Here is a 22,500-nt window from a genome sequence, read left to right as displayed (position 1 = left end):
CAGATTTAGCAACATTAGCAGGAGCAGCATTAGCAGCAGCATTATCAGCAGCAGCTTTAGCAGCCTTCATGCCTTTGTCTTCTTTGAATCCTTCGTTGTTACATTTTGATGATCTTGTGTGTCGCTGTTTTTTTAGCTCCCTCCATGACGAGATTTAGAGAAAGAGAAAGAGAGAGAGAGAGAGAGGAGTGCTGCTGCTAATGCTCTGCTGCTGCTAATGCTAATGCTCTGCTGCTGCTAATGCTGCTAATGCTAATGCTCTGCTGCTTCCTTTCTCCCAACACTGTGCTGATACAATAAAAGATCAAAAACAAGCCTTGAATTGTTCCCATTTCCCGAGGAGAAGAACCCCACAGAGCTCTTCAGGGTTCTGCGTCACCACAGAAGAAGAACAGATGAGTGACGGAGGAGCGAGGTGCTCCTCCCAGCTTGTGCTGGTGAGCCTGCTTGCAGGTTTCTAGTTTCTTCCTCTCTTTGTTTTAGCGCTCTGAAGCAGGTGGATGACACACAGAGAGCATCATGTGAGCTGCACGCATCCCTCACCGCCGCCTCGCTGTCATCACACGCTCTCTCCTCGCCGCTCCGGAGAGGGAACTTCAATAGGAAATACAAAAGGACGGCGTTGTGTTGTCGCTTTTGTCGTAATTGTATTTTTGATTTGATTAGAAAGAGGAATTCTGCCAGATGTTGAGGCAGAGAAGCAAAAGTCATCGTTAGACAATGAGCGCGAGCAGCAACCAGGCTGCAGCCCACGATGTCACCACTGGAGGTCAAGAGAGGTCAAAGAGAGGTCCAGAGAGGTCAAAGAGAGGTCCAGAGAGGTCAAAGAGAGATCAAACAGAGGTCCAGAGAGGTCAAAGAGAGGTCAAAGAGAGGTCCAGAGAGGTCAAAGAGAGGTCAAAGAGTCCAGTATCGTTCATACTGACGTCAAAGCAGAACGACAATCAATATGTTTTCGTCAACGATGGGAAAGAAATGACTTTGCTATGTGAAAGCCGTCGCTCCTGGTGAGGAAAACTCGGCTCTCCCGACCATCTCAAGGTCCTTGAACTGATCAATTTAGCCAAAACCAGATGCCCATATATGGTTCTGTTCTTCTTGTTCAAGGTCATATGAACCCCGCATGACTTCTAATACTTCAAAATAGTAAAAAAAAATAAGAAGCTGCAGCCGTTTTGTTGCTTTCCAGGTAGAAATGGGAAGTTAACGAGGACTCTGTTAGATTCCCACAAGCCTCACGGTAACGTGGATGTGTCCGTTAGTGAAACCTGACTTTGTTAAAGGAACTTATTCACAAAGTTACGTAAGTACTTACATTGAACAGCTACTTTATTTTTTTTTTACCCACATGAAGATATTCCCACAAGGGGAGTTGCAGCACTTCAAATAAAATTAAGCTTACGTTTTAAATAAGAGAATTGTTTTACCAAAAAAATCCGGCTCTTGGGATCTCGGGGCTAAAAAGAAGATGTGATGACCCGTCTGCCCGCTCGCTGCTCGGCACCAACCAGCACGACGATGTTAGCGGCCAGCTGGAGATGCAGCTCAACAAGGTGGTGGAGGCCAAAGACGGAGCAAACTAGACCCACTTGTTCTCAGACAGGCTGTCTCCTGCTCCAGAACAAAGAAGAGTGCAATCTGGGCCACAAGAGGCCGACATGAGGCCTCAGCCGACCAGGTAACACCGGCCACAAGCCTCTGCAACAGAAGCAGTTGATGCCTCTTCAGCTGAGGAGGAACATCAGTGATGTAGGAAACTGTCACGAGAAAAGGTCTTCTTCAAAACCACCGTGACCACCAGACGTCCTTCAGCACCATTAACGAGCAAATCACTGAGTGGTAATAGAGAGGTCATTTAGTCCACACTCCAGATTAGTGCGTGGTGGCAATGCACCCGAAGGTTTGTCAACCACCAAGAAAAGCAAGAGAAGAAGAAGAAGAAGAAGAAGAAGAAGAAGAAGAAGCAGCAGCTAACCCCGTGTGTCACAACACAACATCACGCTCTCATCGACCGGCATTATCAGGTGAAATCCCGACATTTCTACAAGTCCCTGAAGGCAGCGACGTGACGTCAGCTCGTTTCGTATCGCATGGCGGGCTGCTCGTGGTGGCTCGGCGGACATGGAGGACAGCCTGCTGGAGGAGAACCCGCTGCTGCTGCCTCTCAACAGGGACCACACGCTGTATGACGGCTTCATCACCGCGAGGGCAAGTCCCCAGCCCGCGTTCTTCTTGCTGGTTAAACTCTCCGAGCTGCGTTGAAATAAACGCACATTTAAGTGAATGCTCGCTGCGGGCCGAGCGCGTGACGTCAGCATACAACCGGAGACGTTTCACGGACGTTTACGACCCGCTGGTGACTTCGGCTTACGTCTGGTCCTCGATACTGAAGGAAGAAACAGTTTCTGTGAAGTTTTCCTGTTCAGCTGCTCGGTCCCGCTGCCGCCGCCATGACAGAGCAGCGGCAGGGCGACTGTTGAAGGCTCAACATGAACTGAACGGCTGTTCATTTCTATAAATGCTTTAAGCCGAACTGAAGAGTTTGTCTCGTGGATTCAGAGCAGCCAAACCTGACCCCGTGACGCAATGTGTCTGTTTACTTAGACCTTTTGATTGTGTTACTGTTCTCGGCGGGGTTCGTTAGCCAGCTGTAGAGGTTATTACGTCATGCAGCTGCATCTCGTTTACGTGACGTCTGCACTGGTCGCAAGCCTGCTGACGTCACGTCCTTTACACCCTGCTGTGCCTCTTCCAGGAGCGGGACTTCCGGCTGAGAGTGCTGCTGCCGCCAGGTCGTCCCTTCAAGCGGGCCAGGTGAGTGCACCTGTGTCTCCTCTGTCCTTATGACGCAGGGCTGAGGAGGATGTGTGTGACTCTGAGTGTCTCCTCTGTCCTCATGTGTCTCCTCTGTCCTCATGTGTCTCCTCTGTCCTCATGTGTCTCCTCTGTCCTCATGTGTCTCCTCTGTCCTTATGACGCAGGGCTGAGGAGGATGTGTGTGACTCTGAGTGTCTCCTCTGTCCTCATGTGTCTCCTCTGTCCTCATGTGTCTCCTCTGTCCTCATGTGTGTAGCCCTTGGTGTCTCCTCTGTCCTCATGTGTCCCCTCTGTCCTCATGTGTGTAACCCTTGGTGTCTCCTCTGTCCTCATGTGTCTCCTCTGTCCTCATGTGTGTAACCCTTGGTGTCTCCTCTGTCCTCATGTGTCTCCTCTGTCCTCTGCTCTGCAGGCTGCGTTGCTGCTGGCAGCTGAAGCACCTGTTGCAGGGCTGTGAGGGCGTGGTGAAGCAGGTGAAGTCGCCCTCAGAGGAGAAGGAGGCCGCTGAGTCAAACGCACGCTTTGTGTTGTCGGGCTGCTCGTATCGATCACATCGATTGATTCCTATTTGCCCTTCTGGTTCCTCCGTCAGAGGCAGAGGAGGAAAAAACATGTTCTCCTGTTTAATTAACATCGCCAGCAAAAAATGTCCCTATTTGTTCTGCTGCCCCTCAGGGTCATTTGGATGAGATTGATATTTCACCCCGGGCTGCAAAGTTCATTATTTTCCCAGCCTTTAAGCTATCATTAATTATTAAAGCTGCTGGCAGCCGCCATTAATCACAAACAGTGTGTTTGACTTGAACGCTGGCGAGAGGAGGAGGAGGAGGAGGAAGAGGAGGAGGAGGCGGCAGACGGAGCCGCTTCATTACAGCATTCAGAACGTCTCTCTCTCTCCTCAGCGGCTGCGCCGGGCGTCCGGCCTCGCCTCCTTCCTCCTGGAGCTGAAGACCGTGATGGTAAGAGCGACCACAGGAAGCTGGTAACGCTACTCATGACCCCAATCATGAGGCACACGTGTGTGCATGTTGTGAGAGTAATGATAATATGTAGTTAAGAACCCGTGAACGGTGGCGCCGCCGCCTTGTCGGCCTCAGCGGCGCTCTGTGAGCTCGTGGCCGTCGAGGGGCATCGGCACCGGGTTGAAGTTCTCTCTGCCGTTGCAGGAAGTCTGTCTGAGGAGCCGCCCCGAGTGCCGCTCCATCCCGCCCCCGCAGTACTACGCCCAGCTCATCGCTGAGATGGAGACCCTCGGCTGGGGCAGGTGAGCCAGCGCCGGAGCCACAGGGCCTACCCCGCCCGGCCGGGCTTTTATTGTGAAGGGAAAGAGCGGATGGAGGCGGTCTGGTCTTTGAGGGTGAAAGATGTAGAAAGCTTGACGGCTCCTCGGCGTCGTTGTTGATTAAATGTGTCGACCCGTTCCGCACGACGTGATTGGTCGACGCTCCGCTGAAACCTCGGCCTCCTGCTGAGCCTCTGAAGACGTGACAAAAACAACAAAGATGGAAGAATGAAACGTTGACAGCTGAAGCCACAAAGATACCTCTTATTGGAACTAAGTTATTGGTTTATATTCTCTCAAAAGTCTGTATCCCCCCAGAGGTAAGATTAGCATAGCGAGGTGCCCCCCCCCCCCCCCCCCCAGCAGTCTGCTCTGATTGGAGAGCCTGCAACTCCACCGCTTAATGACTTATTTTTAGTTATTGAGTTATAGTAAATCCAGGTCACATTTAATAACGCTCAGCCCACGCGCGGCGACAGGCCAGCTAATGCGCCTGCACTCATGTGGGGGGGTGGGGCATATCTCCTCTCCCCCAGCTCGGATTAAGGCTCCACTGCTACACTCATTTTCCACTTTCCTATTAATGACCGCGGCTACAATTATGATATTAGCAAAATGCAAATGTCTCTAATTGAAGAGTCTCAGGTTTTAATAGGAGAGGCTGAAGCCGCTCGGTGCGGCGAGGAGGCGTCACGCCGTGGGCCTCGTCTCCAGAGCGCCACTCGCTTAGCGTCTTAATTGGTGTGGGCCTCTGCTGACGGCCACCAGGGGGTTCATCTGTAATCCTGTCTGCTGATTGGGCCAGACAGGTGAGACTGTCTGTCTGTCTGTCTGTCTGTCTATCTATCTGTCTGTCTGTCTGTCTGGGACCCACCACATGTTAATAAACCAGGTTCTCAGCCTCTCTGGTCCCTGTGACGGCCCCTCTGGTCCCTGTGACGGGCCCCTCTGGTCCCTGTGACGGGCCCTCTGGTCCCTGTGACGGCCCCTCTGGTCCCTGTGACGGGCCCTCTGGTCCCTGTGACGGCCCCTCTGGTCCCTGTGACGGGCCCTCTGGTCCCTGTGACGGGCCCTCTGGTCCCTGTGACGGGCCCTCTGGTCCCTGTGACGGCCCCTCTGGTCCCTGTGACGGGCCCTCTGGTCCCTGTGACGGCCCCTCTGGTCCCTGTGACGGCCCCTCTGGTCCCTGTGAGGGCCCCTCTGGTCCCCTGTGAGGGCCCCTCTGGTCCCTGTGACGGCCCCTCTGGTCCCTGTGAGGGCCCCTCTGGTCCCCTGTGAGGGCCCCTCTGGTCCCCTGTGAGGGCCCCTCTGGTCCCTGTGACGGCCCCTCTGGTCCCTGTGACGGGCCCTCTGGTCCCTGTGACGGCCCCTCTGGTCCCCTGTGGCCTCAGAGTGAGGGGCAGCGGGTCGCTCATCATCTCCCAGCAGGAAGGTGACGTCACTGTGGGTTAGCAGACGTCCATGAGCCCGTCAGCCATCCCAGAGTTACTTTTTTTTCAGTCAAGACTTTCTTTTGTTCACGTGTTACACTTCTTATTCATTCATTTGTTCACTTGGATGCGTCACTTGCCCGGGTTTATTAAACGTGTGTGTGTGTGTGTGTGTGTGTGTGTGTGTGTGTGTGACAGTTTGAATGACATCACCCTAGCGCCGCGACCGCGCCTTGAGTTATTGTCGCGTGTCTCCGCAGGCTGCTCGCCATCGACACAGAGTTCAGGACGCTCAGGCTGAAGGCGGAGGATTCCTCTGGAAGGCAGCACGTCCTCACCGTGCAACTCAAGGCTAGGGTACGACACACACACACACACACACACACACACACACACACACACACACACACTGTAAGGATGGAGCTCCTCCACAGCCGGTCCGAACAGAGCGAGCGCATGTTGGGACGTTTAATTTGCTGATTTACATCTGGGCCTCTGAATCTGGGTCAAACTGGCGCCGCGGTGAGACACGAGGTCCCGCCGCGTCTGAGATGTAGCACAGATAAAACACCCCCACATTGGACCCCGTGATGGAAGCCCCTCCTCCCCATAGAGGACACACCCACTCAACGCCTCTGCTCGCCGCACAGCAGGAAGTGCACAGAGCCGCTGGCTACTGCCGGCCGGGGGAACTGCAGAGCGCTTGAAACTCCAAATAGTCGGGCGAGACGTGGCGAGTCGACTTCAGCATAAATCTAATTTAACAAGAATGAAATGAGGGAACCGCCACGAATAGTCTCAAAGGTCCACCGAGTCCCAGCGGCCTGCTGGAGGACCAGCAGCTCCTCGTGTCCAAGTGGATGAAGACGATTTCCTGACTATTGAACTGAGGAAACAGAAGTCAAGTTTCAGTCCGAACAGCTCAAAGGTGAACTGTGAAGCGAGAGGAAGCTCCTGCAACCCCGACTGCATCGGTCCAGCAGACTGCATGAGTGCGTTCAGAGAACTGGGATCAAACTCCAAAGGAGGGCCTTGTTGGGAGCCTGAGCCGGCTGCCAGCTCCTCGGGTTGCTTCCCTTGAAGAGCTGACGGTCCATCAGGAGCGCCCACTATTGTTCCCAAACCCAGAAGTCCAACAAGGGGCCATTGTTGTTCCGAACGGTCCGGTCTGTATCCAGGAGCAGAAGCTCTTGGAGCCTGCAGGCTGGGCGCTGGCAGGACTCGTGGGCTCTCCGTGGGGCTGCAGAGCCTCAGCAGCACGAGCTGCTGCTTCCAGAGCCCTGATGACATCCGCCGGGGACCAGGAGGGTGGCGTGCCCCCCTCTGGGCCACCTGCCCCTCTGGCGCCAAGACGGGATCCAGCGCCAGCTCATCCCTCAGCACACAGCGAGGGAGGGGCAGCACTGGCATGGCACGGAGGGAGGGGGGGGGGGGGAGAAGAGGAGGAAGAGGAAGGACGGACGGACGGAAAGCCTGACCGAAAGGTTGTCCGTCAGGCTTTAGGAGCTTCGGCAGCATATTAAACAGTTCTTATGCTCATGGATTTTAAAATGGTTATTTCCAGGCCTGTAGAAGTCCTGTAAATGTGTTATGTTCATGTGTTCATGTGTTCATTTAGTTTAAATAATGAATCTGCTTTTAAAAGAAAGAGGCTCAAAATATCAGCAGCATCCATACAGGCATCTATATGAATGTTTATTATTTTAATAAACTATTGTCTCTCATTCATTTGAGTCATTTAAGGTTTACTGTATGCTTTGAATCCTCACTGTTAGTTTAAATACTACATTTTATCACTTTTACTGTTTACACACACATTTCACACCATGTTTGCTCATGAACATTTAAAGTCATGGAAATGTGGTCAGGGTTCATACACATTTAGACAGTAGATTTCTATAGCTTTTCACAATTCAAAAGTCATGGAAAAGTGGTTTAAAGTTGTGTGGGTGTGGTTTAAAGTTGTGTGGTTTAAAGTTGTGGGGGTCTGGTTTAACGTCGTGGGGGTGTGGTTTAAAGTTGTGTGGTTTAAAGTTGTGGGGGTGTGGTTTAACGCCGTGTGGTTTAACATCATGGGGGTGTGGTTTAAAGTTGTGTGGTTTAAAGTTGTGTTGTTTAAAGTCGTGTGGTTTAAAGTCGTGTGGTTTAAAGTCGTGTGGTTTAAAGTCGTGTGGGTGTGGTTTAATGTCGTGGGGGTGTGGTTTAACGTTGTGGGGGTGTGGTTTAAAGTCATGTGGTTTAAAGTCGTGTGGTTTAAAGTTGTGTGGGTGTGGTTTAAAGACATGTGGGTGTGGTTTAACGTCGTGGGGGTGTGGTTTAACGTCATGGAGATCCATTGGTCTCAATGTGTATGAACCCCGTTTGAAAGATGAGCAGCATGGAAGTCTGGTTTTCTGTAAATTCTCAAACATGATGTAACACTGGGGTCATAAGCACACATGAATGAATGAAGGCAGCGAGCCAGGCCGAGCATGAACAATATGGCCCCTGACTTTAGACGCAGCTCGACAGAAGCCCGAGCTCTGGGTTCTCTTACCGCAGGTGTTCATTTGGGCTCTTAGCGGTCTCTTAGCGGTCTCTTAGCGGTCTCTTCGCGGTCTCTTAACGGTCTCTTGGTCTCGGCCCACAGCATCCGGCTGAAGCTCCTGAATGCTCGGCGGACCTGCCGGTCCCTCTGGCCCTGACCTGGACCCCACAGGTACGCCCACCATGTAACACCTTATATTCAACAGCTGTTGGTGTGGACTGTGAATGAGTGACCTGTCAATCACCTGGTAGCCCCGCCCTAAAGCATCAATCATTTTCAATAATCACACACTCCGTCTTAATTATCGTTCATGTTGTGTTTTATGTGGGTAAAATCCATTTCAATCATCACATGCATGTGAAAGGTACACGGCTAACGGACGATTCAAGGCTGCTGCGTCACAAGACTTATTATTATTATTATTAGTCTGATTTGTCAAATATATTTGGCATTTTTTATATTTTTCCCTGAGCTGCAAATGTGAACAGGGTTGATGTTCCTCTAAACTGCTCCACTACACACCAATACACTCAAAACACTCCACGCATATGCTCCTCTACCTGCGCATGCGGGCGCCCCTCTACCTGCGCATGCGGGCGCCCCTCTACCTGCGCATGCGGGCGCCCCTCTACCTGCGCATGCGGGCGCCCCTCTACCTGCGCATGCGGGCGCCCCTCTACCTGCGCATGCGGGCGCCCCTCTACCTGCGCATGCGGGCGCCCCTCTACCTGCGCATGCGGGCGCCCCTCTACCTGCTTGAAGACGCTTCAGTGGTCAAACTAGGTGTGAAGCAGCTGTGGGCTCTTTGTGTCTCGTTGTTGTTGTTTGCTGTCGTGCTTCTTTCACTGCGCTCGGCTTTTCATCTCTGCCAGTGCCTCCCAGTCTGGTGTCACTTACTCACTGACACACACACACACACACACACACACACACACACACACACACACACACACACACACACACAGTCAAAACCGACCGTCACTGTCCATCATAAAAAGTGCTGCTATGTGTCTGGACATTGGTGTGTGTGTGTGTGTGTGTGTGTGTGTGTCGAGCTGATACATGGCAGGCGTACAGTGAGGACCAGCTTAGAACAGCGCTACCGTATGGAGCCTGTCTGCATGCTGGGCTGTTGATGGATCTCTCCCACACTGTGTGTGTGTGTGTGTGTGTGTGTGTGTGTGTGTGTGTGTGTGTGTGTGTGGAGGGGGAGGGCCTGTCTGTCGGTGGACCTGACATGTTCATTTGAATGAGTAATTATTGCCTGCTCTGTTGCAGGGCCAAGACATGCCACTCTGAGCATTTGTGTGGAACTAGAATGGGAAGAGAGATAAACGTGTGTGTGTGTGTGTGTGTGTGTGTCCTTTGTGGTAGCAGACTACACAAAGGTGATTTTTAACAACTCGAAACTGCATGAATTAAGAAATCGAGGTTCCAGCATAGACTTGATTTGTTTATATATATATATATATATATATATATATATATATATATATATATATATATATATATATATATATATATATATATATATTAGTGCTGGGCAAAGATAAACTAATCTGAGAAATCTCATGATATCATTATGTGCCAAATTCAATAATGAAGTAAAAACTAGTGTATTGTAGCTTTTATTTTAAAGTAATGTGAGGGACAAACCACTCCTTCTTTGGTCCATGTTCAGTAGTAAGGGTCCCTGTGAGGGACAAACCACTCCTTCTTTGGTCCGTGTTCAGTAGTAAGGGTCCCTGTGAGGGACAAACCACTCCTTCTTTGGTCCGTGTTCAGTAGTAAGGGTCCCTGTGAGGGACAAACCACTCCTTCTTTGGTCCGTGTTCAGTAGTAAGGGTCCCTGTGAGGGACAAACCACTCCTTCTTTGGTCCGTGTTCAGTAGTAAGGGTCCCTGTGAGGGACAAACCACTCCTTCTTTGGTCCGTGTTCAGTAGTAAGGGTCCCTGTGAGGGACAAACCACTCCTTCTTTGGTCCGTGTTCAGTAGTAAGGGTCCCTGTGAGGGACAAACCACTCCTTCTTTGGTCCGTGTTCAGTAGTAAGGGTCCCTGTGAGGGACAAACCACTCCTTCTTTGGTCCGTGTTCAGTAGTAAGGGTCCCTGTGAGGGACAAACCACTCCTTCTTTGGTCCGTGTTCAGTAGTAAGGGTCCCTGTGAGGGACAAACCACTCCTTCTTTGGTCCGTGTTCAGTAGTAAGGGTCCCTGTGAGGGACAAACCACTCCTTCTTTGGTCCGTGTTCAGTAGTAAGGGTCCCTGTGAGGGACAAACCACTCCTTCTTTGGTCCGTGTTCAGTAGTAAGGGTCCCTGTGAGGGACAAACCACTCCTTCTTTGGTCCGTGTTCAGTAGTAAGGGTCCCTGTGAGGGACAAACCACTCCTTCTTTGGTCCGTGTTCAGTAGTAAGGGTCCCTGTGAGGGACAAACCACTCCTTCTTTGGTCCATGTTCAGTAGTAAGGGTCCCTGTGAGGGACAAACCACTCCTTCTTTGGTCCATGTTCAGTAGTAAGGGTCCCTGTGAGGGACAAACCACTCCTTCTTTGGTCCATGTTCAGTAGTAAGGGTCCCTGTGAGGGACAAACCACTCCTTCTTTGGTCCATGTTCAGTAGTAAGGGTCCCTGTGAGGGACAAACCACTCCTTCTTTGGTCTATGTTCAGCCTGTTGATGTCCTAATTCAGCAGCTTGATGGACTGTTTGCTCGGCTCTTGGGTGCTAGCCTGCCGGACGTTAGTCGCTAACAGTGCCAGCCTGCCGGACGTTAGTCGCTAACAGTGCTAGCCTGCCGGACGTTAGTCGCTAACAGTGCTAGCCTGCCGGACGTTAGTCGCTAACAGTGCCAGCCTGCCGGACGTTAGTCGCTAACAGTGCCAGCCTGCCGGACGTTAGTCGCTAACAGTGCTAGCCTGCCGGACGTTAGTCGCTAACAGTGCTAGCCTGCCGGACGTTAGTCGCTAACAGTGCTAGCCTGCCGGACGTTAGTCGCTAACAGTGCCAGCCTGCCGGACGTTAGTCGCTAACAGTGCTAGCCTGCCGGACGTTAGTCGCTAACAGTGCTAGCCTGCCGGACGTTAGTCGCTAACAGTGCCAGCCTGCTGGACGTTAGTCGCTAACAGTCGCTAATGACATGGCCATTGAGTAAACCTCAGATTCAGTGCATTTCATTCTTTCATACTTTCTTCCTCCTCACTGATTCAGCATGAATTACATTACCAGCTCTTCCTCCTCTTCCCCCTCTTCCTCCTCTTCCTCCTGAACTGGGCTTAGCGTAGTTATCCTGAGCTGTAACCGTAATCATGCCACTGGCATTAATTGGGCTGTAATTGCCGGGGCTCTCAGCACCTGGACGATGCTTAATTGTGTGCACTGTGCCGGCACAATGACCCATAATTTTTGGTTCATTTTTTTCACCTAATTCTTTCCCTCATTCCATCTGTATCTCAGACGCCTCCATCAGACTCCTTTCTGTGTGTGTGTGTGTGTGTGTGTGTGTGTGTGTGTGTGTGTGTGTGTGTGTGTGTGTGTGTGTGTTTACACATGCATGGAGTTCATGGAGTTTGATAGAAACATCCCGTCACCACAGTATTCTGGTTAAAAGGCTAATTTAACAAACGATGTTCTGAACTCTGTGCTGGTTCTGCTCAGAGTTCTCTGGACCAGCTGCACAGCCAGTTCCTGCTGGTTCTGGACTCCCTGTCCCAGTTCTGGGACGGCCTGGACGAGATGGACAGCAAGACCTGGATCCTGGAGCCGGAGAAACCCAGCCGGGCCGACACCATGAGGCGCATCGCCATCGGTAAGAGAAAGACCTCCACCGTTACCCAGCATGCCCTTCTGCAGCGTGGAACCATCACTTCATCACTTACAAGAACCATGTGACCATGTTACAGGAACCATGTGACCATGCAACAATGTTACAGGAACCATGTGACCATGTTACAATGTTACAGGAACCATGTGACCATGTAACAATGTTACAGGAACCATGTGACCATGTTACAATGTTACAGGAACCATGTGACCATGTAACAATGTTACAGGAACCATGTGACCATGTTACAATGTTACAGGAACCATGTGACCATGTAACAATGTTACAGGAACCATGTGACCATGTTACAATGTTACAGTGACCATGTGACCATGTTACAATGTTACAGGAACCATGTGACCATGTAACAATGTTACAGGAACCATGTGACCATGTTACAATGTTACAGGAACCATGTGACCATGTTACAATGTTACAGGAACCATGTGACCATGTTACAATGTTACAGGAACCATGTGACCATGTTACAGGAACCATGTGACCATGTTACAGGAACCATGTGACCATGTTACAGGAACCATGTGACCATGTTACAGGAACCATGTGACCATGTTACAATGTTACAGGAACCATGTGACCATGTTACAATGTTACAGGAACCATGTGACAATGTTACAGGAACCATGTGACCATGTTACAATGTTACAGGAACCATGTGACCATGTTACAATGTTACAGGAACCATGTGACCATGTAACAATGTTACAGGAACCATGTGACCATGTAACAATGTTACAGGAACCATGTGACCATGTAACAATGTTACAGGAACCATGTGACCATGTTACAATGTTACAGGAACCATGTGACAATGTTACAGGAACCATGTGACCATGTAACAATGTTACAGGAACCATGTGACCATGTTACAATGTTACAGGAACCATGTGACCATGTTACAGGAACCATGTGACCATGTTACAATGTTACAGGAACCATGTGACAATGTTACAGGAACCATGTGACCATGTTACAATGTTACAGGAACCATGTGACCATGTAACAATGTTACAGGAACCATGTGACCTCATACCAATGTTACAGGAACCATGTGACCTCATACCAATGTTACAGGAACCATGTGACCTCATACCAATGTTACAGGAACCATGTGACCTCATACCAATGTTACAGGAAGCCTCCATGTTGTTACAGGAACCAACGTCTCCATCCGGGTGGAGCTGGACCCCAAACACCCCACGATGCTGCCGGAGTGCTGCCTGCTGGGAGCCGAGCACGGTGAGTAGACCGTCTGACGCCGGGGTCAGGGGCCCACGAGGATTGTGGGTAAAGGGTTTCTCTGGGTGACACTGAGGCGAGCGCGATGCTCGTTGACTAAGTGGGTCATGCGGCATGTTCAGTTTGAAGGAACGAGCAGCGTTCAGGCTGAGCCTGAGGGAAAGAGGAAGCGTTCAGGCTGAGCCTGAGGGAAAGAGGAAGCGTTCAGGCTGAGCCTGAGGGAAAGGGGAAGCGTTCAGGCTGAGCCTGGGGGGAAAGGGGAAGCGTTCAGGCCGCGCCTGGGGGGAAAGGGGAAGCGTTCAGGCCGCGCCTGGGGGGAAAGGGGAAGCGTTCAGGCCGCGCCTGGGGGGAAAGGGGAAGCGTTCAGGCCGCGCCTGGGGGGAAAGGGGAAGCGTTCAGGCCGCGCCTGGGGGGAAAGGGGAAGCGTTCAGGCCGCGCCTGGGGGGAAAGGGGAAGCGTTCAGGCCGCGCCTGGGGGGAAAGGGGAAGCGTTCAGGCCGCGCCTGGGGGGAAAGGGGAAGCGCTCTCCTCGCGCTCTTTCTTCGTGTCAGAAGAAGTTTTCATTCTCTCCACGCCGGCTTCCTCTCTGAGTCCCGTCAGCGGCGGCCATTGTTTCTGTCAACCCAAGGTCACGCGACTCCTCGCCTGTTGCCTAGCAATGCGACTGAAAAGATATTAAAGGCGGCGGCGGCCTCAGACGAGGGGTCGCGCAGGAATATTGCTTTTTGCATGTCGGAATAACAAACAGTGAAAGCGACGAGGCTGCTCCAGCCGGAGGGCCGAGGGGAGCGGGGCACGCCACCTCGCCACCTGATGAAGTCGTTTGTGTTGCAGCCGTGACGCCGCTGAGGAACAAGCTGAACGCCAACATGCACCTGTGGTAAGACACGCCTCCTCCACTTTTACAACACTTTACTCTTCCTGAAAGTTCTGTCTTGTGTAAATGCCGTGTGACACACGCCTGTGTGTCATCCCGCGTGACACACACACGCGTGCGCGTGTGTGTGTGTGTGTGTGTGTGTGTGTGTGTGTGTGTGTGTGTGTGTGGCTCCTGCAGAGCAGTTTCACTTCTGATTATCATTAAGGACACGCTCACCTGCACCGGTCTGAAGCAGCAGAGATGCTTTTTATGTGTGTGTGTGTGTGTGTGTGTGTGTGTGTGTGTGTGTGTGTACGTACACACACACCGTGGTGACGGTCTCCTCCTCACCCCGGCGTCTCTGCAGCTCATTTGCATGTGGTTAATTAGTGTGTGAAGGATCTGTCTGTGGTCGGCTGCAGGAACCCGGACGCCAGCGTCTTGCACAACCTGCGGGATGTTTTGGAGATCGAATTCCCGTCACCCGCCTCCCACGAAAAATCTGTACGTGACACGGCTGCTCCCTCCATCCTGTGTGTGTGTGTGTGTGTGTGTGTGTGTGTGTGTGTGTGTGTGTGCGTGCGTGCGTGCGTAACATGCTCTGTTGCTTTTCTCCTCGTCGTCTCTGGCTTTAGTTTTTTTAGTTTAGTCTTAATTGTTGTTTACGGGCGAGATCATTAGAATAACAAAGATGCTCTGCCGCGTGTCTTTAATCACGCGGCAGCCATTCATCTCTCTTTCTCTAAACTCCTCTCGTGGTCGGGGTCAGGAGGTCGCCCTGTTTATCCGCTGTCGCCGCGGTGATTAATGCCTCAGCTTCATTAACATTCACAGAAGCAGAAAAAAGTTGTTGACCAGATGTTGATTTATTTTTTACCTGCCTCTGTCTGTGTTTGTCTGTCTGTCTGTCTGTCTGTCTGTCTATATATATATATATATATATATATATATATATATATATATATATATATATATATATATATATATATATATTTCATTCTCTCCATTTTTACACACACACATTTTTTTAATTTTATTACTGTGTCACTGTTGAGTCTCAGCATCAGATCCTCATTAGAGAGAGTTGGGCTGCGACTTAAACACAAGCGTTACACGGGACCCGCCCAAGTCTTAGTGTGTGTGTGTGTGTGTGTGTGTGTGTGTGTGTGTGTGTAGAACTTCAGCGTCGAGTGTGGGATCTGTTACTCTTATCGCCTTGAAGCTGCCGTCCCAGATCAGGTGTGCAACGACCCACGCTGTGGCCAGCCATTCCACCAGGCCTGTCTGTACCAGGTACACACACACACACACACTCTCAATGTTGTGAGAACCTAAAACCATCAAAACCAGTTTTACTTCACCTGTTCACCGCTCAACCTTGCGGTCCGAAGCTGCAGGGTTTTGACCTCGAGACTTAAGGTCAAATATTATCATTGTATTGTTTATTAAGCATTGATCTCACTCTTTTAATAAATGACATGAGATCTTCTCAAACGCGTTTATTGATCATGTGACGTAAACCTGCAGACAAGTCATGGACAAATCAAGCTGATCAATAACTCATTAAAAGGCTCAGGTCAGGAGTATGAACACACAAATAACTAATAATTCCATTTTCATACAAACAATGGGGACTCAAACAAGAAAAAAAATACATGTAATAATGTGGCAATAAAATAAATACACACAATTATTAGGAAAGTAGTTTGAGGATTTATTGTTTTATTGAACTACAACGCTCTAAGTTTATTTAAACATGTTAATAAACCTGAATGTTTAAGACAGTAAAAGTGAGGTTTTTACTTTTTTAGGAGAATGTCTGTGTGCACAATGATTAGCCTCGTACTTCCTGAGGAAAAGAAGCTGCCTTATAATGATGCACAGCTTGCTATAGCAAGGCTAGCGTTAGCCTCACTCCACACACTGGGCTCAGGGCTCCGCCTCCTTCCATCTGTGCACAAAGCTCTTCTTAGGGAAGTCAGAGTTACTTCAGGCATCTGGACGTTCGGCAGCACTTTCTTCTTCATTCTTTCCTTTTAAAAACTTCTAACTTTAGCTACATGCTAGCGGCGGGGTGAGTGTCTTCTGCACATTGGACGTGATCTTGAACGTACTTCATGGAGACGCAGACCAGAGTAACCGTTCAACCTGCTCTTTTCTTCCTCAGTGGCTGCGAGCGCTGCCCTCCAGCCGGCAGAGCTTCAGCATCGTCTTCGGCGAGTGTCCTTACTGCAGCAAGGTGCGTGAGCCTGCAGGCCGGGTGAACCGGGCTCTGAGTCCAGAGACGCTCCTCACAGAAACATAAGGCCATCCCTTCACGAGGACTCTCTTTCCGTTTCAGCCCATCACGGTGAAGATGGCGTCCCAGCAGTCCTGAGCCGCCGCCGACCAGGAGGCTCTCAGCGGATTTAAAAAGAGCAAACGCAGAGCGCCAAGAGGAAGAGGAAGAGGAACACCAAGACCAACCAGGGAGCCGGCGCAGACCGGGGACCAGAGGTCAAGACATGGTCCCGGGGAGAACCCCGGTCCTCCCACAGCGCCGCTCCGTGGTCCCGGGGAGAACCCCGGTCCTCCCACAGCGCCGCTCCGTGGTCCCGGGGAGAACCCCGGTCCTCCCACAGCGCCGCCCCGTGGTCGTCCTCGTGGTGGGGGGGCCGCCCCCTGCGCTGCGTTAGCTTTGGAGGTCGCGCTCGTCTCTCAGAGGTCGCAGCGCGACCGGCGCTCCGTTTAGTTGTCTGTCAGAGAAGTTATTGAAGTGGTTGCTCTATGGAAGGGAGACAACGTGTGTGTGTGTGTGTGTGTGTGTGTGTGTGTGTGTGTGTGTGTGTGTGTGTGTGTGTGTGTGTGTGTGTGTGTGTGTGTGTGTGTGTGTGTGTGTGTGTGTGTGTGTGTGTGTGTGTGTGTGTGTGTGGAATAGAAATGTGTATCTTTGTGGAATAGAAATGTGTATCTTTGTGGAATAGAAATGTGTATCTTTGTAACCTTTAGAAGTTGATTCATAACATAAAGTCTGACGCTTATGAACAAAAACAAAGAAACGTGTGGTTTGTTTAATTTTTAGTGGTTGCTTCGCTGCAGTCACACCTGTGGGTCTCGGGGGCCAATGGGAGGGCCCCGCAGGTAGCATGCAGCGATGGGTGTGGGCCTGGCCTCTTCCTCCTCCTCCTCCTCACTGTCATCCTCTTCATACGACACCACAGCTCTGGGCCTCAGCCTTCTGCTGCCAGCGGGAAACTCTCCTTCCTTCTGTGAGCAGGGACCTTTTGATTATTGATCCATCAATGACTGATTATTGATCAGCGAGGAGTCGTCTGAAGGCTGTTCAACGTGTTATGACTTATTGACTTATTGATAGATCATACAGAGGAACTTCCGTCAACGTGCTGAACTCAGTTCACATGACTGGGTTAGGACTCTTTGTAGTCTATACAGACCGCCATGCTGCGAGTGTACGAGTATTTACAGACTAGACGTGTCACTGATGCAGACCAGGCGTAGACGTGTCACTGATGCAGACTAGATGTAGACGTGTCACTGATGCAGACTAGGCGTAGACGTGTCACTGATGCAGACTAGGCGTAGACGTGTCACTGATGCAGACTAGGCGTAGACGTGTCACTGATGCAGACTAGACGTGTCACTGATGCAGACTACACGTGTCACTGATGCAGACTAGACGTGTCACTGATGCAGACTAGGCGTAGACGTGTCACTGATGCAGACTAGATGTAGACGTGTCACTGATGCAGACTAGATGTAGACGTGTCACTGATGCAGACTAGGCGTAGACGTGTCACTGATGCAGACTAGGCGTAGACGTGTCACTGATGCAGACTAGGCGTAGACGTGTCACTGATGCAGACTAGACGTGTCACTGATGCAGACTACACGTGTCACTGATGCAGACTAGACGTGTCACTGATGCAGACTAGGCGTAGACGTGTCACTGATGCAGACTAGACGTGTCACTGATGCAGACTAGACGTGTCACTGCTGCAGACTAGACGTGTCACTGATGCAGACTAGACGTGTCACTGATGCAGACTAGACGTGTCACTGATGCAGACTAGGCGTAGACGTGTCACTGATGCAGACTAGACGTGTCACTGATGCAGACTAGACGTGTCACTGATGCAGACTAGACGTGTCACTGATGCAGACTAGACGTGTCACTGATGCAGACTAGACGTGTCACTGATGCAGACTAGGCGTAGACGTGTCACTGATGTAAACTAGACGTGTCACTGATGCAGACTAGATGTAGACATGTTCTCGTGGTCGGTGGCTCAGTGACTCGTCGCAGACCTGCGGTGACTCGTCGCAGACCTGCGGTGACTCGTCGCAGACCTTACCCGTGGTGGTGGAGCTTTAGTGAGCGGCGGTCCCCGTATGTAGCGAGCCGGCACAGGTCTGGACTTCCCCTCTTGCTCTTCTTCGTCAGCATCCTCTTCCTCCGTGGCCGCAGCCTTGGCTCTGGCTCGTCCTGCCGCCTGCGAGACAACGGCTGCATGACGTCATCTGCACAACTCGGCTCAACAACATCCAGCCTCGAACCTTCAGGTTGAAGGACGACATCACTCACTCTGGATTTCTTTGTGAGACTGTTTTCCTCTTACAACTTTGCCTCCCTGCATTCCCACCATCCTCCATAAAACAACAACACATGAATCCAGCAGAGCGATGCTTCCTCTGAATGGCCTTTATCTCCGCTGACATTTACTCTCGGCGGTAAACGGCCACTTGTGTTTAACGGGATCAAACTGGCCCTCCAGAGTGAACGACCGCGCAGCCAGAGAGGGAATCACCGGCGTAATTGGCGCCGCGGGGAAGTGTGTGTCATCAGCTTCCTCTAAATTGGGCCATTGAGCGGCGCCGGCTGGCCGAGGGGTCAAGAAGCTGCTGCGGCGCCCGGCGGACGTCCTGCTGGAGGCGGGTTAACCCTTCACTGGAGGCGGGTTAACCCTTCACTGGAGGCGGGTTAACCCTTCACTGGAGGCAGGTTCCTGCACTGGGTTCAGGGACTCGACACAGGAGAGCAGCGTCTTCCTGAGCGACGCCGAGCATGACACAATCACTAAGGGACACTATGTGGACGTGTGTGGCGCTGCTACTGTGAAGACAACTTTCCCCTTGGGATTAATAAAGTACATATCTATATGTGCTATATGGTTTGTGAGGATAGGCCGAGTGACTCACAAGAACTGACCTGCTAAGCCACGCCCCTAAGACGTTAATCCGCTCGTATCTTCTAAACGCGATGAGATCAAGAACGTTGATCACATTGAACCAGGAACGATCCACAGAGTCCTGTAAGAATCAGACCAGCGTTGAGTTGGAAATGTTTTTTTTTGACAAAATTCAAAAGGAAAATCGAAGTAGGCGGAGCTTAATGCCACAATTTACTTTTTTGTAGTTGTGTCAAATTTCAAGTCAATCGGTCATTGTTGGCAAAAAGGTGTGGGCTTTCACAACTAAAGGAGGCGCTAGAGAGACGTAATTCCAGCTTTTGTCTAGCGCCTAAATCGGATCGCCGAGTCGGATGAGTGGACCTCTGTAATCTCCTGCTCCCGGCTGTGGGGGGGTGGGGGAGGGGACTCTCACCTGCTCCCTGCTGGGGGGGGAGGGAGAGGGTCTCGCCTGCTCCCGGGGGGGGTCTCACCTGCTCCCGGGAGGGAGTGGGGGGGTCTCACCTGCTCCCGGGGGGGTCTCACCTGCTCCCGGGGGGGAGGGGGGGTCTCACCTGCTCCCGGGAGGGAGTGGGGGGGTCTCACCTGCTCCCGGGGGGGGTCTCACCTGCTCCCGGGGGGGAGGGGGGGTCTCACCTGCTGCCGGGGGGGAGAGGGGGGGTCTCACCTGCTGCCGGGGGGAGGGGGGGTCTCACCTGCTCCCGGGGGGGAGGGGGGGTCTCACCTGCTCCCGGGGGGGAGGGGGGGTCTCACCTGCTCCCGGGGGGGGGGGGAGAGGGGGGTCTCACCTGCTCCCGGGGGGGAGAGGGGGGTCTCACCTGCTCCCGGGGGGGAGGGGGGGTCTCACCTGCTCCCGGGGGGGAGGGGGGGTCTCACCTGCTCCCGGGAGGGAGTGGGGGGGTCTCACCTGCTCCCGGGGGGGGTCTCACCTGCTCCCGGGGGGGAGGGGGGGTCTCACCTGCTCCCGGGGCGGCTCTGCGGGCTCGTAGAGGTGCAGCCGTCCTGAGCCGCCGGCCAGCAGCAGCTTGAGCTGCGGGTAGCTGGGCTTGTCCTTGTAGTCCAGAGTTCTGACGTAGCAGAGGAACGCTGCCACCTCGTCTGAGGAGCAGAGAACCAAACGGTCAAACCCTTATTGAAGTTATATCTTCACTAGAGTGCTGCAGTTTCTAAACCCGTCATGTCATGGAGTCATGGCAGTCAAACAGACATCTGCTTACTTATGTTTACATTTATATAAATGAACCGTTTCTTTGACTTGTATGAGGGGAACGTGGGTGCATCCAGTGATGAGTGAGCAGCCGTTACCCACAAGCCCCTTCATGTCAGGTGATCGGTCCGGTCTCTGCCCTTCATGGTGGAAGAGCAGAAGATTCAGACTGAGTTCAGGTGAGGTTACCTGTGCTGCCTCTGAGACGCAGGACAGAGTCGGGTAGATCCTGCATCAGTCTGCGAGGAGCGAGAGGACGATCAGTCAAACTTCTTCACACAACACAGACCCACAACTGAAACAGGACACGCCTCCACCTACCTGTGCTTGGCTTCCTGCACCTGAGTTGGGTTCTTGAGGGGTTTCTCCCACGGCAGAGAGCCACACAACCAGTGAAGAAGACAAAAGCCCAACATCTGGAGGTCTCCACGTCGAGATGGAGCTGAGGAGACAAGAGGAAGAAAATCACATCTAATGATATTCTGCTACCCAGAAACCTCTGACGCCATCAAAGGGTCTGATTGTGAAGCGCTTTCACTTGTGTTGGAGCCTTGATATCGTTCTTCGCTTCTTTTCTCTGGTTTGGATCAACAGGATCGTTCCACACAGAATGAAAGAAGGAAGCAGCAGTGTCAAAGGTCAGTGGGCGTGTCCGTGCTCTCACTCTTCCTCCAGAGGAGGCGAGGCGGGAGAAGGACGCCGGCTAAAGAGGATTTAAAGTGACTTGATCATCTCAGTTCTCACAGTTCAAAGGGTGGTAGGGTTCATCCTCTGGGGAGCTTGACCATCAACATCTGTCAAGATGTTTCAGTCCGGACCGATAGACATTTTAGCAAAAGTTCACTCCACCAATCAACGTCCAGGCGTCCGTCCATCCTGCCGACCGTCTTCGTTGCCTCCAGAGGGCGTCTCTGGGGTCTCACGAGTGAGCGCGGGGCGGCAGCAGCTTGTCATGGGGTTTGGCTCGTGGCTCCGGCTCCTGGAGTTTGTTTCGTTGCTCCTGGGCTTTGGCTCGTGGCTCCCGGGCTTTGGCTCGTGGCTCCCGGGCTTTGGCTCGTGGCTCCCGGGCTTTGGCTCGTGGCTCCGGGGCTTTGGCTCGTGGCTCCGGGGCTTTGGCTCGTAGCTCCCGGGAGTTTGGCTCGTGGCTCCCGGGCTTTGGCTCGTGGCTCCGGGGGTTTGGCTCGTGGCTCCGGGGGTTTGGCTCGTGGCTCCCGGGCTTTGGCTCGTGGCTCCGGGGGTTTGGCTCGTGGCTCCGGGGGTTTGGCTCGTGGCTCCCGGGCTTTGGCTCGTGGCTCCGGGGGTTTGGCTCGTGGCTCCGGGGGTTTGGCTCGTGGCTCCGGGGGTTTGGCTCGTGGCTCCGGGGGTTTGGCTCGTGGCTTCAGGGGTTTGGCTCGTGGCTCCAGTTCCTGCAGGGATCCGGTCCGTCGTGTGGGCCGGCAGCTGGATTGTTGCCCGTTGGCCTCCTGGAACACCGGTGTGAGTTGCCGTCACATGCAGAAGCTCCGATGTGCTGCGATGTCAACCAAAGATCTCTGCGGCTACTCGTGGAGATCCCGTTAGCCGCTGCTAGCATAGCAACACAACCTCCAACCAAACGGGTCCAGGTGCTTTGAGCGGAAGCTTTTTGTTGCGGTAAAATAATTCATGGATTAAAACAGACATTGTCTCGAGTTCGAGTGCCTCATTTATTTACTTATTATTTTAATGTTTGTTTTTAATCTACAACGTCACGGCTTCCTCTGAGACGTCTCCTGAGGGGACGAACCAGAACTCAAGACTATTTCATGGATTTCACCAGGAGGTTCGGTGTGACACGATTTAATATTCAGGCCTTAAAGGTGGGTGTGTGTGTGTGTGTGTGTGTGTGTGTGTGTGTGTGTGATTGACTGAGACTTCCTTCAGAACAGGTCTGGAGTGTGTGTTTGCATGTCACTGAGTGTGTGTTGGCTCTACATTAGTGCGAGCGCTCTATCAATACTGTGGTCCAGGTCCATCCAGAGCGTCGGGCTCGGGGACTTCGAGCAGCTCGATACGGTTGCGGCTGCGTCTCCAGAGAAACGACCTATCGACTGGCTCCATCAGAGGGAGAAATGTCCTCCTGAGCCGCGGAGCC

The 22,500-nt window shown here is 52.2% G+C and overlaps 2 protein-coding genes across 7 annotated transcripts in view; one reads left to right on the top strand and one right to left on the bottom strand.

Moving 5' to 3' along the window:
- Window positions 1-2,081: 2,081 nt before the first annotated feature.
- On the top strand, window positions 2,082-17,003 carry fancl (FA complementation group L). 2 transcript variants are annotated; one of them, XM_068599360.1, is made up of 14 exons: window positions 2,082-2,208; window positions 2,756-2,814; window positions 3,230-3,290; window positions 3,720-3,776; window positions 3,984-4,081; window positions 5,790-5,886; window positions 8,159-8,227; window positions 11,711-11,861; window positions 13,053-13,136; window positions 13,970-14,015; window positions 14,417-14,498; window positions 15,171-15,287; window positions 16,162-16,233; window positions 16,336-17,003. In XM_068599360.1, the coding sequence occupies exons 1-14, from the start codon at window positions 2,122-2,124 to the stop codon at window positions 16,369-16,371; spliced, it is 1,116 nt and encodes a 371-aa protein (XP_068455461.1). In that variant the 5' UTR covers window positions 2,082-2,121; the 3' UTR covers window positions 16,372-17,003. The 2 variants fall into 2 exon arrangements, with proteins under 2 accessions (XP_068455461.1, XP_068455460.1); XM_068599359.1 differs by having other exon boundaries at window positions 2,107-2,356.
- The window catches only part of vrk2 (VRK serine/threonine kinase 2), a 15,143-nt gene continuing 8,191 nt past the window's right edge, over window positions 15,549-22,500 (bottom strand). Inside the window, exons 6-11 of one of the 5 annotated variants that reach the window (XM_068599355.1) lie at window positions 20,709-20,829; window positions 20,577-20,626; window positions 20,139-20,278; window positions 18,347-18,484; window positions 17,079-17,240; window positions 15,549-16,729 (exon numbers count right to left, since the gene is read on the bottom strand). In XM_068599355.1, the coding sequence (XP_068455456.1) occupies window positions 16,403-16,729; window positions 17,079-17,240; window positions 18,347-18,484; window positions 20,139-20,278; window positions 20,577-20,626; window positions 20,709-20,829 (938 nt within the window). In that variant the 3' untranslated portion in view covers window positions 15,549-16,402. Of the gene's footprint in view, window positions 16,730-17,011; window positions 17,255-18,346; window positions 18,485-20,138; window positions 20,279-20,576; window positions 20,627-20,708; window positions 20,830-22,500 lie in introns of those variants that run through there. The other 4 variants (XM_068599354.1, XM_068599353.1, XM_068599357.1 and 1 more) reach the window with 4 other exon arrangements.

The sequence above is a fragment of the Clinocottus analis genome, unplaced genomic scaffold, assembly GCF_023055335.1.
Source record: "Clinocottus analis isolate CAN_PGR_092001 unplaced genomic scaffold, fCliAna1.0.p SCAF_46, whole genome shotgun sequence".
NCBI lineage: Eukaryota > Metazoa > Chordata > Actinopteri > Perciformes > Cottidae > Clinocottus > Clinocottus analis.
The sequence above is the reverse complement of the archived record's forward strand: the minus strand, read 5'-3'. Positions and strand labels throughout refer to the sequence as shown.